This window comes from Xenopus tropicalis, chromosome 7 (genome assembly GCF_000004195.4).
Source record: "Xenopus tropicalis strain Nigerian chromosome 7, UCB_Xtro_10.0, whole genome shotgun sequence".
NCBI classification, from domain to species: domain Eukaryota; kingdom Metazoa; phylum Chordata; class Amphibia; order Anura; family Pipidae; genus Xenopus; species Xenopus tropicalis.
The window spans coordinates 59,477,215-59,492,338 of NC_030683.2; the positions used below are offsets into that span (position 1 = coordinate 59,477,215).

Here is a 15,124-nt window from a genome sequence, read left to right on the forward strand (position 1 = left end):
CTTGGGGGAATTTACTAACAAAGACTGTACAAGTGCCAGTGGAGACAAGTACAGTGTCTTGCAAACACCTTTTGGGACAGATGAAGAGAGCAATACATTTCTACTTTGCAGCCACGTAACAAAAGGCAAACTGCCAAACCCAACCTTAAGCCTGGTGACATTGTTCTCGTGAAAGACTGCCAGTCGCAAAGAAATTAATGGTCTTTAGGTCTTGTTGCCTAAACATTACCCAGTGAGGATGGAAGAGTCCGCAAAGTTGAGGTTCAAATATCCAAGCAAGGAGAAACCAAATTAGTCCTCAGGCCAGTATCTGAACTGACCCTGTTGCTATCTCCTGAGGAATGAAGTGGTGGTATCTATAGATACCAGACGGGGAGTGTCATGTCTCCAGCATAGCTTCCATCATCTTGTTGTTTATTGTTGCTCATTAACAGTGAACTTCCTCTGCTGGCTGTTTGCTGTAAATGCAGTGAAACATTTTCTGTGGAGCCTCTGACCCTCCCACAATGCACTGTAATAAGTCACATGTCAGGAGATGTGGAAGAAGCACACTACATCTATCTTCTCCCCAATGGTAGCATTGCTGGTAAGCATTATGGACATAAAACCTGCACTGAGCCACCATTAAAGCTGCCAGCACATCAGAGACACTGTGGCATATCATTTCATCCAGCATTGATTGTGTTTATGTTGCAGCTGCAGCTTGTGAAGAGGAGGATCAAGTATGTGATTGACCTAGAGTGATGCATCCTAGAGTTTTCAGGGAAATGGTCATTTTCATAATGCTAGTTTTCAGAAAGTAATGGTTACATGCGTAATAGTGTGCGCTAATATTGCGTGCTACGAAATAACGCATAAATATATTTCATGGTTTAAAATATCGCTCAAAAATCTGTCATCACTGTTAGGGTTCCTGACCACAGATTGAGTGTAGTGACTTGTAGGAGCACTCCTGCCAGGACAAAGACGTGCACAGGAACAAGAAGGTCACAACCACAATGGAAGCTCAAACTTGTTCAGTTTATTCTTACGTGATCATAGCTTTTATACCCCTTGTGTATGTGCAGATACAAAGGAATCATTATAAAAAATAGAGTAGAACCTCATTAGCTTCAAGAATGGCCTTCAAGGTTGGCTAATGCGGGACAGGAATTTTAAGGAGGACACAAGGAGTAAAAGAGGCGTTAGTGCACAGATAAGATTAAGTTGTTTTTCAAAACATATATTTCGTAAGGTGCAAGCTGTATTTGGGAAAAACAACGATTTTGTAGTACAGCTTTTCTAACATCTCCTAAGTCAGTCAATAGATTTGCAATTGCAGTGCTGGTGGCATTAATGCTCTTAACTATGATGCAAGCGATTTTATTAATTTGTTTACTCCTACCAGTGAGAATCCTAGCGCTATTTCAGACCTAGACATTAAGTGTAAGTCTGACTCACAATCTTCAGGTAGGTGTTCATAATCTGTGCCTTTCTTAGGGTGTTGGGCCTGTGTGGTCCATCTGGGGTGGGTTGTAGGAACAGCTAAAAGTCTAGTTAAGGCACCGGGTCCACCGGAAATATTAGCTGGAATGTAATTAAACGAGTTGTTCCCACAAGAGAAGAACCAACCTCTGGGCATCGGCACATGCTTATCTAAACAAGGTGACAAAATGGTATGATTACATGACATAGTTGTGGTGATGTTGGTGCATTGGGAGATCAGTCTACTGCACACTGGGTGTGGGTCAGTACTCTTAATCAAACGTGCCTGAATGCACGCAGGGATTTCGCTAACATTACCAGTCATGCTAACATTACAAGTCTTGCGGTTACATTGTGAGTAACTATGGAAGCAAAATTCTTTCGTATGTGTTTAGTAGCATATTGGTCTGCAATATAAGCATATATGGGGACATGTGTTTCAGTATCAGAATCTTGCACTTCAGAGTCATTATTTTAGCATGAAAAATGTCAGTAAGCACAGTAGTGGGAGTAGCGACAGCTACGAAGCAAGTCTCAATCAGTTCAGTTGCATTAGTGACATCCTTTAGACACATGTAACTAGTGTTAAGAACAACCCGTGCCATGTACTGTTATGTTCCCGTTGGGGCGGTGCGGAGACTGTCCATACGACCAGGGTAGCTCCTCAGGGTGATATGCACACATGGTGCTGAGGAAAATGATAAAGTAGACAAAACCTCCTAGAACGAGGATTTTACAGATGTGACCACTGTTTCCTGGGGCGAGGACAAGGTGGGGCCACAAGGGGCAGTCGCCGTCATCCAAGGATGGGGTATCCTGTGGAGTAACCTTCCCTGAAGCCCTCTTGAGGCACATTGCGTGTATCCATTGGTTGCTGTCAGATGTCAGGACGGTGGTTCTGGTGATGGCTATCACAGTCGTGGGATCTCCGTATGGGGTGGTTCCCCCTTTCTTTGGATGGAGTCTCCGTACGAGCACAATGTCTCCTGGTTGATATGGATGTGTGTAGGTTCCTGTGAAGGAATAGGAAAAGAGAGAGAAACATCACCGTAGTGACCATTCAAAACCTCAGTTACATATTGTTCCCGTATCTGATCCAAATCGCCCGGTACAATGACCAAGGGAGTCCTTGTCCACGGAGTGGGAAAAGGCCTACCCATTAAAATTTCAAATGGATTTTTTTTTTTGATGTTTGCATGTGGGTAGGTATTGCTCCCATTTACCTACTGAACCTGTCCACTATGACAAGGAGGTATTGATACCCTCCAGTTTAAATGTTTCCACTTGCTATGACTTTCCTGTTTACATAAGCTTTTAAGAAATATAAGTCAGAGGGGACAGTAGCTGTGTTTAATGAATATAAACACTATAACATGTGTTGTAAAACAGCAATCCGGAAGGCAAAGATAGAAAATGAGGAGCGCATCGCGGCAGAGGCCAAGACTAACCCCAAAAAGTTTAAGTATATTAATAGTAAAAAGATGCAGGTTGAGGGTGTGGCCCCATTGAGTTATAGTAACAATATGGTGACAGCGGATACAGAAAAAGCAGATGTGCTTAACCAGTTCTTTTCTTCTGTGTATACAGTAGAGGAGCCAGAGTGCCAAGTCCCACCCAATAGCTGCACTGTTGCCTCAGCTCCAACTACACAGTGGTTGACACAGGATATGGTGCTTAAAGGGATACACAAGATAAATGTAAACAAGGCACCTGGGCCAGATGGAATACACCCTCGGGTACTGAGAGAGCTAGGGTCAGAATTAAAGTGGCCCTTGTTTCTGATATTCTCAGACTCGCTTTCATGAGGTATGGTACCTACGGATTGGAAGAAGGCGAATGTCATTCCTATATTTAAAAAGGGAGTAAGATCTCAGCCTGGCAATTATAGGCCTGTAAGTTTGACATCCGTGGTGGGCAAGTTATTTGAAGGCTTGTTAAGGGATCACATACAAAATTATGTACTGGAGAATGCCATTATGAGCAGTAATCAGCATGGCTTTATGAAGGACAGGTCATGTCAGACCAATTTAATTGCTTTTTATGATGAGGTAAGTAATAAGCTAGACAGTGGGGATGCAGTAGATATAATCTATTTGGATTTTGCCAAAGCATTTGATACCACTCCCCACAAACGACTGCTTTCTAAACTAAGGTCTATTGGTCTTAGTGAAGTTATTTGCACATAGATAGAAAACTGGATACAGGATCGGGTACAGAGGGTGGTTGTTAATGGTACATTCTCTACTTGGAATAAGGTTCTCAGTGGGGTCCCTCAGGGTTCTGTACTGGGTCCACTTTTGTTTAATTTGTTCATAAATGACTCGGGGGATGGTATTATAAGTAATGTATCAGTGTTTGCAGATGACACAAAACTCTGCAGACCAGTCAATTCTATCCAGGATGTGGCATCCTTGCAGCAGGATCTTGACCAACTGGAAATCTAGGCCGCTAAGTGGCAGATGAGATTTAATGTGGATAAATGTAAGGTCATGCACCTGGGATGTAAAAATATGCAAGCCACTTATATCAGTTGTGCTGGCTGATACATTATATAACTTTAAGAAGGGGCTGGATGGATTCTTAGCAAGTGAGGGAATACAGGGTTATGGGAGATAGCTCTTAGTACAAGTTGATCCAGGGACTGGTCCGATTGCCATCTTGGAGTCAAGAAGGAATTTTTTCCCCTCTGCGGCAAATTAGAGAGGCTTCAGATGGGGTTTTTTGCCTTCCTCTGGATCAACTAGTAGTTAGGCAGGTTATATATAGGCATTATGGTTGAACATGATGGACGTATGTCTTTTTTCAACCCAACTTACTATGTTACGATGTAACTACGTTACTATGTTACATGACCTACATTTCAGTGTTTCACTTGCTATGACTTTCCTGTTTACATGCACTTGCTATGACTTTCCTGTTTACATGACACCGTGAACTGCATAATGAACAATGGCGCTGCATGTTGGAGACCTATAATCCCTCCTTTCGACCAGGGACCATTGTCGTTGATGGTCAACATATTATCCTGCCAGTATGTTAAATCTGGCATATAACTGTAGCTCATATAAAAGCAAATCATGCAGCAGAGATAGTGGCACGCATAAGGCAGTAATATCAGGTGGGGGCTTATCAGGAGGGGAGGTCGGTAGGATGGGCAGCCGCCCTTCACACAATAGCATTGGCAAAAGTATTGCAGTTAGCTATATGGTCACCGGCGGTAGAGTGCCCACGGCACTTAACTACCACTAGGGTGTGTGGAAGCATAAGGGCTTGTAACAACTCTTCTATAAAAGTAGCATGCGCAATAGGCTTACCATCAGCAATCCATTGCAATCCTCACAATCACCAGATAAATAACGTCAAGAACATCGCTTCTTAATTCAGACAAGTGTCCTTTTAGTGAATAGATCGTTACCTCGCAAAAAATAAGAAGTGATAATATTTTTAACGCATGCTATAAATATCACTCGTTTTTTTGGACCATTTTTTAATGCACACAAAGCTAGTCACCAGGTAACTGCGGTTAGAAAAAGTGGATGGAGCCTCCAACAGCCAATCAAATTTTAACTATTGATTTTCAATGGGGAAATTCAACCTGCTGCCATTCTCACAGTATTAACACCATTTTTAGGTTTTAAAAAGTGGGTGGAGCCACCAACAGCCAATCAGACTTCACCTATTGAACTTTTTTGGTTTAAATTTAACACATTTATGTCAGGGTTCCCAAACTTTGCACAGTCAGTCACTGGCTCACTACATATTCAGGGTTAAAACAAGTGGGTGGAGCCACCAACAGCCAATCCATTTCCAGTAAATGTTATTGGTATATATTTAAACTGATGCTATTATTTAAAGTATTTATTCCAGAGTTGTTAAACTTTCCAGAGTTAGTCACTGGGTATTTGCAGTTCAAAGGTTTTTTTTTTTAAGTGGGCGGAGCCACCAACAGCCAATCACATTTCACCTATTTACTTTCAATGGTGAAGTGTAAAATGCTGTCAGTCTCCCAATTTTTATGCCCCAAACGTTGCAAAGTTAGTCACTGGGGGACTAATTTATGCCAGGGTGTCCACTGTTTGTCACTGGGTGACTGGAGGCACACCCACCAACCACCAATCACCATACCTCCCAACATTTGAAAACCGAAAAGAGGGACAAAAAGATTTGTCGAGCGCAGCGCAGCAAATTTTTTGACCACGCCCACTTTTGTGGCCACGCCCCAATTAACACACCCCATTGTTTTCCAAAAATACTCCTTTTATATAGTTGAAATGGCGGGATCAGATGCAAATGTGCTATACCCTCATACTGTACTACCTAAGGGAAACAATATAGCAACTCCTACATATAAATACAAATATAGAGAGAAGGCAGTCAGTTATATGTGAGTTCTAACTATCTACCAGTTTTGCCCCCCCACACAGGGGAGACTCATACACAGAGCCCCCCATCCACACAGTGCCCCCATACACAGTACCCTTTATACACAGAGCCCCCCATACACAGTACCCTTTATACACAGTGCCCCCATACAGTGTGCCCCCCATACACAGTACCCTTTATACACAGTGCCCCCCATACAGCGTGCCCCCCATACACAGTACCCTTTATACACAGTGCCCCCCATACAGCATGCCCCCCATACACAGTACCCTTTATACACAGTGCACCCCATACAGTGTGCCCCCCATACACAGTACCCTTTATACACAGTGCACCCCATACAGTGTGCCCCCCATACACAGTACCCTTCATACACAGTACCCTTTATACACAGTGCCCCCCATACAGTGTGCCCCCCATACACAGTACCCTTTATACACAGTGCCCCCATACACAGTGCCCTTCATACACAGAACCCCCCCATACACAGTACCCTTTATACACAGTGCCCCCATACACAGTGCCCTTCATACACAGAACACCCCCCATACACAGAACAACCCCCCATACACAGAGCACCCCCCCATACACAGAGCACCCCCCCATACACAGAGCACCCCCCATACACAGAACACCCCCATACACAGAACACCCCCCCATACACAGAGCACCCCCCCATACACAGAGCACCCCCCATACACAGTGCCCTTCATACACAGAGCACCCCCCATACACAGAACACCCCCCCCATACACAGTGCCCTTCATACACAGAGCACCCCCATACACAGAGCACCCCCATACACAGAACACCCCCCCCATACACAGAGCACCCCCATACACAGAACACCCCCCATACACAGAACACCCCCCCATACACAGTGCCCTTCATACACAGTGCCCTTCATACACAGAGCACCCCCCATACACAGAGCACCCCCATACACAGAACACCCCCCCATACACAGAGCACCCCCCATACACAGAGCACCCCCCATACACAGAGCACCCCCATACACAGAACACCCCCCATACACAGAGCACCCCCATACACAGAGCACCCCCCATACACAGAACACCCCCCCATACACAGAACACCCCCCCATACACAGAGCACCCCCCATACACAGCACCCCCCATACACAGAACACCCCCCATACACAGAACACCCCCCCATACACAGAGCACCCCCCATACACAGAGCACCCCCCATACACAGAGCACCCCCCATACACAGAACACCCCCCCATACACAGAGCACCCCCATACGCGCTCCGACTCCTTGCGCTGCTTCTCTTCTTATGTGGCTCCTTCTCCGGTGGTCCCAGGTCCTTTTATAAGGTTGCGCCCGTGCGTACGTGTGACTTCATTACGCACGGGCGCAACCTTATAAAAGGGCCAGGGACCGCCGGAGAAGGAGCCACATGAGAGAAGCAGCGCAAGGAGTCGGAGCGCTCATCCCGCTGTCGCGGATCGTTCTATGAATGTCCCGCATTTCTGTAATCTATTACGAAAATGCGGGATATTCAGGGAACTATCCGGGACAGCGGGACGAGCTATAGAAAGCGGGACTGTCCCGCTTAAAGCGGGACAGTTGGGGGGTATGAATCACAAGTTACCTATTGACTTTTATTGGTTTAAATTTAAACTGCTGCTGTTTTTTAACTATTAATCCTAGGGTCCCTAAACTTTGCAGAGTTAGTCACACTAGAACACTCAAAAAAAGTCTAGCAACAATTGTTTTATATTTACCATCAAAAAAGTTTAAAATGTGCCATAAAATGTGCAATATATAGGTCAAATAAGTAGAAAACTAAATGAATGGATCCGTGAGCATATTTTAAACATTTCTGATGGTAAATGTAAAACAATTGTTGATAGGCATTTTTTGAGTGTTCTAACAGACCTTTGTCCTACTTAACAGTTACAGGCATAGATAGAATTATTCCAGGTCCTTGGAGGTATACTAATGCTCTTATAAAGAAAGAGACAAAATGGATCTTTTATTTACATACGAGACAACCTGAAGGTTTACATTTTGAGTATGATGTTTCATGTTATGTATAATGTAATGCTTTATATGTGCCTAATGGTGGATACCATGCCTTCATTTATCTAGTTCCTGAAATCCTGCACATGTGCTTTAATCCTTGTTGTTACTTAATTAAGTAACAACAAGGATTAAAGCACATGTGCAGGATTACATGTGCTTTTATCCTTCTTGTAACTTAATTAAGTTACAACAAAGATAAAAGCACATGTGCAGGATTAAGACAACTGTTTTAAGGGCTCTGGCACACGGGGGAGATTAGTCGCCCGCGACAAAACTCCCTGTTCACGGGCAACTAATCTCCCCGAGTTGCCATGACCCGCCATCCCGCCGGCGAACATGTAAGTCGCCGGCGGGATGGCACACGCGGCGGGGCGATTTGTGCGAAATCGCGCCGCGGGCGACTAATCTCCCCCGTGTGCCAGAGCCCTAAAGGAGATTTATCCTATAAAAATTAAGAATGTACCAGAGAATTATACTCCTCCAGATATAGAAGGAATGTGATTAAAAAAGTTGTATTTCAGACTGATTTATTGAGAAATTCCACCAAAACTGCACTAGTCCCGCCCATCAGTTCCACTTCCTGCTGGCTGAATTCTCTGGATGAGCTGGGGAGCCGCCGACTCTCAATACACTGCACTGTAGGGTAGGAACCAATCAGCAGCTAGGCTGACCTGATAGGGAACTGAAGCCTGTCTTTGCTTGTGGGAGTGCAGGGCTGTGATTGGCTCTCCCCCTCCTACTGTGCCTCTGGCAGGGACCGTTAGGACACGCCCACTCTCCATTTCAAACTCGGACAGAGAAGTGATAGGATCTATAGGGAGCTCCAATAAAGGGGCCATTTTTACAGATAGGATTAATTTTTAGCACAAAGTGAAACAAGCACCGTATATTATTCATAATTGCCTACAGGGTTAGGGTTTTGCCATTTATCCTATATGTCCCCTTTAATGACATGTTCACTGTGATTGGCCTTTCTCTTCTAGAATGTGATTGGTCATTTCTGGTTTAAATAGTGTGTACCTTTGCAGTTGAAATTTAGCCTATGATTAAGTGCCCTTTGTGGTACGAAACATGTAAGGCTTTGCTTTTTGTATGGATTCAATAAACTAAGAATGTTTTTAACATACTTTGAGCTGATTTGAATGTCTATACTGTTGTGTGATCTGGAGTGCCAGCCTGCTTTTCCTGTTTGTACTTCACAGTTTTTGGAAAGCCCAGTTGTGATATGACATATCATCAAGGATTACGGTCTGTTCAACACATTCATTTTGGATTAATATAACTTTTAATAAATATTTAGCATAATTAAATATTGGTATGTGGATGGATAATTCTAACCTGATGGATAATTCTAACCTGCAACCTGATTAATATATACAGTATTATTGCAAATAACTGTCATAGCAATGTTGTGAATTTTGTTCTTGGGATTAAGGAATATACACACCCCTACTGATAAGTTAGAAAAGAAGGGAAGGTCACTTCTCACTGCACAAAGAGTGCAAGTTAGTCTGTTATTTTAATTCCTTATTTTACATTGGCCCATTATTTTAAACTAAGCTATTTGTCACTCCGATTGTCAGGCTTAAAGGACCAATAACACCATTTAGACATCCCAGCCCCAATCAATCAACTTACAGTTTTTACTTGAAATACTCTGCTGCATACTGCATTCCTATAAAGTATCAGTAAAAAATCAGAATCGCCACTTTTTTATCAAGTATATAGGGTGTTCGCCATCTTGCAGGGCTTGAAAGCTTCTTTCCCCTACGTTCGCGCTGCCGTCAGCTTCTTCCTGGTTTTGGATATCCCGCTTCCGTGCGTCGCGTTGCTTAGCAACCAGCTAAGCTACTCTGCCACCGGCTTCCCTCCAGTAGCCTTTTCTCCCAGCGTATCTGCCACAAGTCCCCTTTCCCTTTGCATTCCATTCACCCAGCATTCGTGTGTCTATCCCCCTCAGCTGTTCAAGCAGCATGTCTCTTCCCCCTTCTCTTACCGGCAATAACTGAACTTCCGGGTTACGGCCGGATGTCATGTGAAGAGGGGAGACATCGGGGGCGCGCTCGTAGAGAGGGGTTAGTTGCCGTATCGCCTTTCTTCAAAAATGTTTCCATAGCATGGAGAGGAGTTTTATTGAGGGATTTTTTGGCTAAATGGTAGGTGAATAAGTACAATGCAGCTGGACGTAGGTATTATTTAGAGGGTGTAGTTTTAATTTTTTTAATAAAATTTTTTGCTGTTACTGTTCCTTGACAAAGCTTTTTTATGAGCGAAACATGCGTCAGGAACTCTTTATGTGACTGCCCGAGTAGTGACTAACACTTAGTGGCAACAGATGTGACTGAGGTACTGCACAATACAGAGCTAGCAATACAATTGAGGGCTAGAAGGACACCAAGGGAGAATGGTTATTTAATGGTGTCATGATTTACTTCTCCTTAGTGAGGCAGGGACAGAGGTGAGGCTGAGCCCATTTGACTCTACATTGCCCTAGATTAGTTCAGTTGCTCACATAAGATTCTGCAGTAATAGGTCCACACATGAATAATGTCTTGGAGCAGGGTTTTTGACCTTATGGGATTTCTGTTTGTGTTTCGTCTATTGGACTGAATTTAATGTACACTACTGAAAGTTACATTTTATTATATCAAACTCTGCTTTCTCAATAAGTATTGAGAAATCACTAAGTTGGGAGGGGAGTGGAGTTTTTTTTATTTTTTTATTTTGTTTGTATACCTTTTACGTTAAACTTGAACTTGGAGCTGCTATATTCTACACTACTGGCCAATACTTTAAAGAAGAAGGAAAGGCTAAGTCACGTGGGGGTTCCAAAATGTTAGGCACCCCCGGTGACTATAACTGCTTACCTTTTACCCCAGGCTGGTGCTCCTGTGAGAAGAAAACAGTACCAGCCCGGGGTACCTGCAAGCGAGTGTTCCTCTTCCTTCTTCGGTCTTGGCATGCTTGTGCATACGCAGTAGAGTGAAAAGCCAAACTTTAACAAAAAAGTAGGCTTTTTCACTCTACTGCGCATGCGCCAGCCCTGGAATTCAGGAGACAGAAGAAAGAGGACAATTAAAGTCAATTAGGAGCGATGCATCAACCTAACATTTGGAATCCACATTTGAGGGAAACCCTTCCCAGTAGGGGGTAATTCACAAATACCCCCTAAAGACACAACCAGGGACTGCGGGAGGTGACAAATTCAGCAGAGGGAGCAGACAATGCAAATCCAGCCATTTGGAGGGCGGGAAACCTGGGGCTATTGATTTCTTTGATCTGTGATCAAAGAAGTCAGTTGTGGACCTAGAACAGCAGGGGGGGTGCAGCTATCAGAAAAATATGGATTATAGAAAGGGATCCATATCTCCTTTGCTTTAGGGTTCACATCCTCATAAATCATATGTGGTTTATGAGGAGGCCCCATGCTTCCCAATGATACCAAACAGGGACTTCCTATACCCAACAGTTAGGGATAGTTTCTGGGGGACTGGGACATGAGACACCCCTCATGTTTGGTATCATTTTGATTGCCCACATATGGGTTAAAACAATCCCCTTGGGTTAAAACAATCATTTTCATAATAATATTGGGTACTGGCAAGTACCAATATTATATGACAAGAAACTGGCATGAGAAGTGTAGCTCTTTACAGGGGGGGGGGTCATGTGACCAGTTTCTGGACACTCCCCCCTCATGCATACTGTAATAAGGGAGGGGCCCAGCGAGGGATAAAAGCACGCATGCCCAGGTATTCTTTAGCTCATTCTGGAGGTCTCAACTTATGTTGGGGGATGGGCTCAGGATTTCCAACCTCTTGCCTCAGAGGACACAAAAGATAACTCGGTAACGTACATAGGGTTTTCTCTGTGTTTTATTTCCTTTTATTTTATTTACTGTTTGTATGTTTGTCTCTCTTTTTGTAACATCTTTGTAAAATGCACTGTTTACCCTTGTAATATTAAATATAAAATTTAATAAGTTCTGTCCTTTGGCTCTATAACGATCTCCACGTACCTTGTATGACTGCTCAGGCCTAAATGCTGTAACTGTTGGGCTGTATGTGTGTTGAGTAGGGGGGGGGGCAGTTCTGTGTAACTACTAATTAACTAGTGGACTGTCAGTAGGAAAGTGTGTTTGTAAATTAACCTTGGCTACTGGTGTGTTTGTGGAAGTAGTAGAACTATCCCTCACTACAGTAAGAAAGTTTGTGTGATATATTTGTGTAATTAGGTTTCTATCGCCTTTTAATGATAGATGGTGGCAGTGAATAGTTATTTGGGGCGGTGTGTTTGGGGGTGCTTGAGGTTAGTCTAACCTGTGTGAAACGTGACTGAGTGTAACCCCTGTTCCCCGTCCCCATGTCAGACGCGTCTCAGAGTAGCGCGTTCCCTGACAGGCACCCCCAGTGATTTTTACTTTTCCTTCTCCTTTAAGTTCCATTCGTTTTTTTAGTTTCATTGTCATACTGTAGTTACATTGGGTTGAAAAAAGTTCAACCCTTCCAAGTATACCCAACACACACAAACCTATACTGACCTATCTATACACTAACGTACATAAACAATTTATACCAACATCAATACTAACTGTAGATTGTAGCATCACAATAGCCTTGAATACAATGCTTGTTCAAGAACTGATCCAAGCTCCTCTTAAAGGCATTAACAGAATCACTAGGAAGGGCATTCCACAACCTCACTGCCCTTACTGTGAAAAACCACTTACGCTGCTTCAAATGAGTTCCATTCCTCCAATCTAAAGGTTTGGCCCTTTAGATTGAAGGTGCGTTGGTCATTTTTATGGAAAAAAACATCCCCTATCTGCCTATAATCCCCTATAATGTACTTTTACAGAGTAATCATGTTCCCTTGCAAGCACCTTTTTTTTTTTTTTTTTAGAGAAAACAACCCCAACATTGACAGTCTAACCCAGTGATCCCCAACCAGTGGCTCGTGAGCAACATGTTGCACTCCAACCCCTTGGACATTGCTCCCAGTGGCCTAAAAGCAGGTGCTCATTTTTGAATTCTTGGCTTGAAAGCAAGTTTTGGTTGCATAAAAACCAGGTGTACTGCCGAATAGAGCTTCCTGTAGGCTGCCAGTCCATATAGGTTCTACCAAATAGCCAATAACAGTACTTATTTGGCACCCCCATGAACATGTTTTATGCTTGTGTTGCTCCCCAAGTCTTTTTACATTTTAGTGTGGGGTAAAAAAAAGATTGGGGTTCCCTGGTCTAACCTCATAGTTTAATTCATCTATCCCCTTTACCAGTTAAGTTGCAGGTCTCTGTACTCTCTCCAGCTCATTAATATCCTTCTCATGGACTGGAGCCCAAAACTGCACTTCATACTCAAGGTAAGGCCTTACCAGAGACCTATAAAGAAACAAAATTATGTTTTCATCCCTTGAGTCAATGCCCTTTTTTTCTACAAGACAGTACTTTATTTGCTTTAGTAGCCACAGAATGATACTGCCTGGATTTAGACAACTTGTTTTTTGCACCCATTGTAATCTCTGATACCTGCAAAAAATTATCAGACTCAAATGGAAAATAATTTAAAGTAAGAGTTAAATATAATAAATCTAACACAAAAGAAATTGGGGGACCACAATATGCATCAGTCCTCTAAGAAACGTCTACCCTTATGAGGTATTAATAGTGTAAAGTATCAAGATATTTACCAATAGGCTGCAGCAGTGAATGCTGTCCAGACACAAAAGGTTGTCCAGAAGGTGTTAAAATCTTATGCACCTTTGGCAAGATATATATGATCAGGCATTTTGGATGGTTATGCGTTAAATATTTGTAAGGTAATAATGCCAGAATCATATGCCTTAGTTACCACTTCCACAACCTGTGTCTTAAATTGCACAATAGGGTCACTAGGCAAATGTCTATATAGATCCGAATGTGACACCCGAAGTTGGACACCCGAACAACATGTTTACAAAAAACGAGACAAAAAATCCTGTGTTTCTTTTGATAGAGGATTGTGAGTGCTTATGCTGTATTTACAGTACATAGACCTTTTTTATAAAGTTTACTTAGTTTTTACCTTTCCTTCTACTTTAAAAAAATTACATAACTTGCATATCAAGCAAAAGACAATGCGAAGAAGGGGCAGACTGGGGCAAAATCCACTGACCACCAACAAATTAAACAACTTAAGGTAAATTCTACATCCCCCTAATGACTAACTTATTAGTGCACGTATTATTAATTTTAACTATTTATATAAACTGATTATTATAGTGAAACATCAGCTGTGTATATTGGGATATATTTACTGAATTATATTAGTGTCTCCTACATGAAGTTTCAGCAGGGAAATGACTGGTTATTGGGCCCCAAAGCAACATCATTGGGCCCCTACGCTTAGGCAATTTACGTAACTTGTGCAAAAACTTACATTACTTTTAAAGAAACTTGCATAACTTACGTATAAACTCCACTGACCCCATTAAAAGACTGACTTATTACCACTTATATTTTTACTATTTTTATAAACTATTACTGACTGGTTATTGGTTCCTAAATCTATGCAGTTTATGCAAAGATTAAATTTAAGGCAAACTCCACTGACCTTCAATGAACTGACCTTCAATTATCACTATGAACTGGTTATTATAGGGTAACATCAGCTGTTTATGCGCATACAAGGGGCGGGGCCAAAATTTTGGTACTGTGCATGTTATGCCTCCAGCATTGTTTTATTGTTTCATTGCACCACCTTGTGGTTTCTTAAGGTATAGGTTGTGATTGCTTAAAAAAATGTCCTTTTCAGCTTACCATACTTTACCATGTGACCATGGGTAATATAAGAAAAGGTTCATTATAGCTGCCATCTTAGCAGTGTTAACAGTGCAATAGCTATCCTGCATAAATCCTACCCCATCCAGCCCCGTGGAAGCATCGTTGGTAGGTATTATCCATCCCTAACCCCTAGCTTATTAATACAAACATATACAGTATTTTCATGTTTATGCCTTAGTTCGGGTTCATAATTGTTTATGTGCAGTTACCTCGTGGCACATCTGTTCTTGCCCAGGCATCTAGGCCTCCTACTCAGATATCTATTTTCTTTCATATATGTTTGTACATTATATGAACCATAATGTTTTGTTTACTGTACTTTTGCTGTATAGTAAATGTTGCCATATTTCTGTTTCCCCAGTTTCACACCTTCCCCTTTGTTAATAAACTGAAGCCTACCAACCT

At 42.6% G+C, this 15,124-nt stretch overlaps 1 protein-coding gene across 3 annotated transcripts in view; it reads right to left on the reverse strand.

Annotated features, from left to right (window-relative positions):
• Positions 1-1,843: 1,843 nt before the first annotated feature.
• Positions 1,844-15,124, reverse strand: part of LOC116412219 — a 52,287-nt gene continuing 39,006 nt past the window's right edge. For 2 of the 3 annotated variants that reach the window (XM_031905957.1, XM_031905956.1), the window contains one exon: positions 1,844-2,477. In XM_031905957.1, coding sequence (XP_031761817.1) covers positions 2,050-2,477 — 428 coding nt within the window. In that variant the 3' untranslated portion in view covers positions 1,844-2,049. Of the gene's footprint in view, positions 2,478-13,239; positions 13,280-15,124 lie in introns of those variants that run through there. The other variant, XR_004223590.1, reaches the window with a different exon arrangement.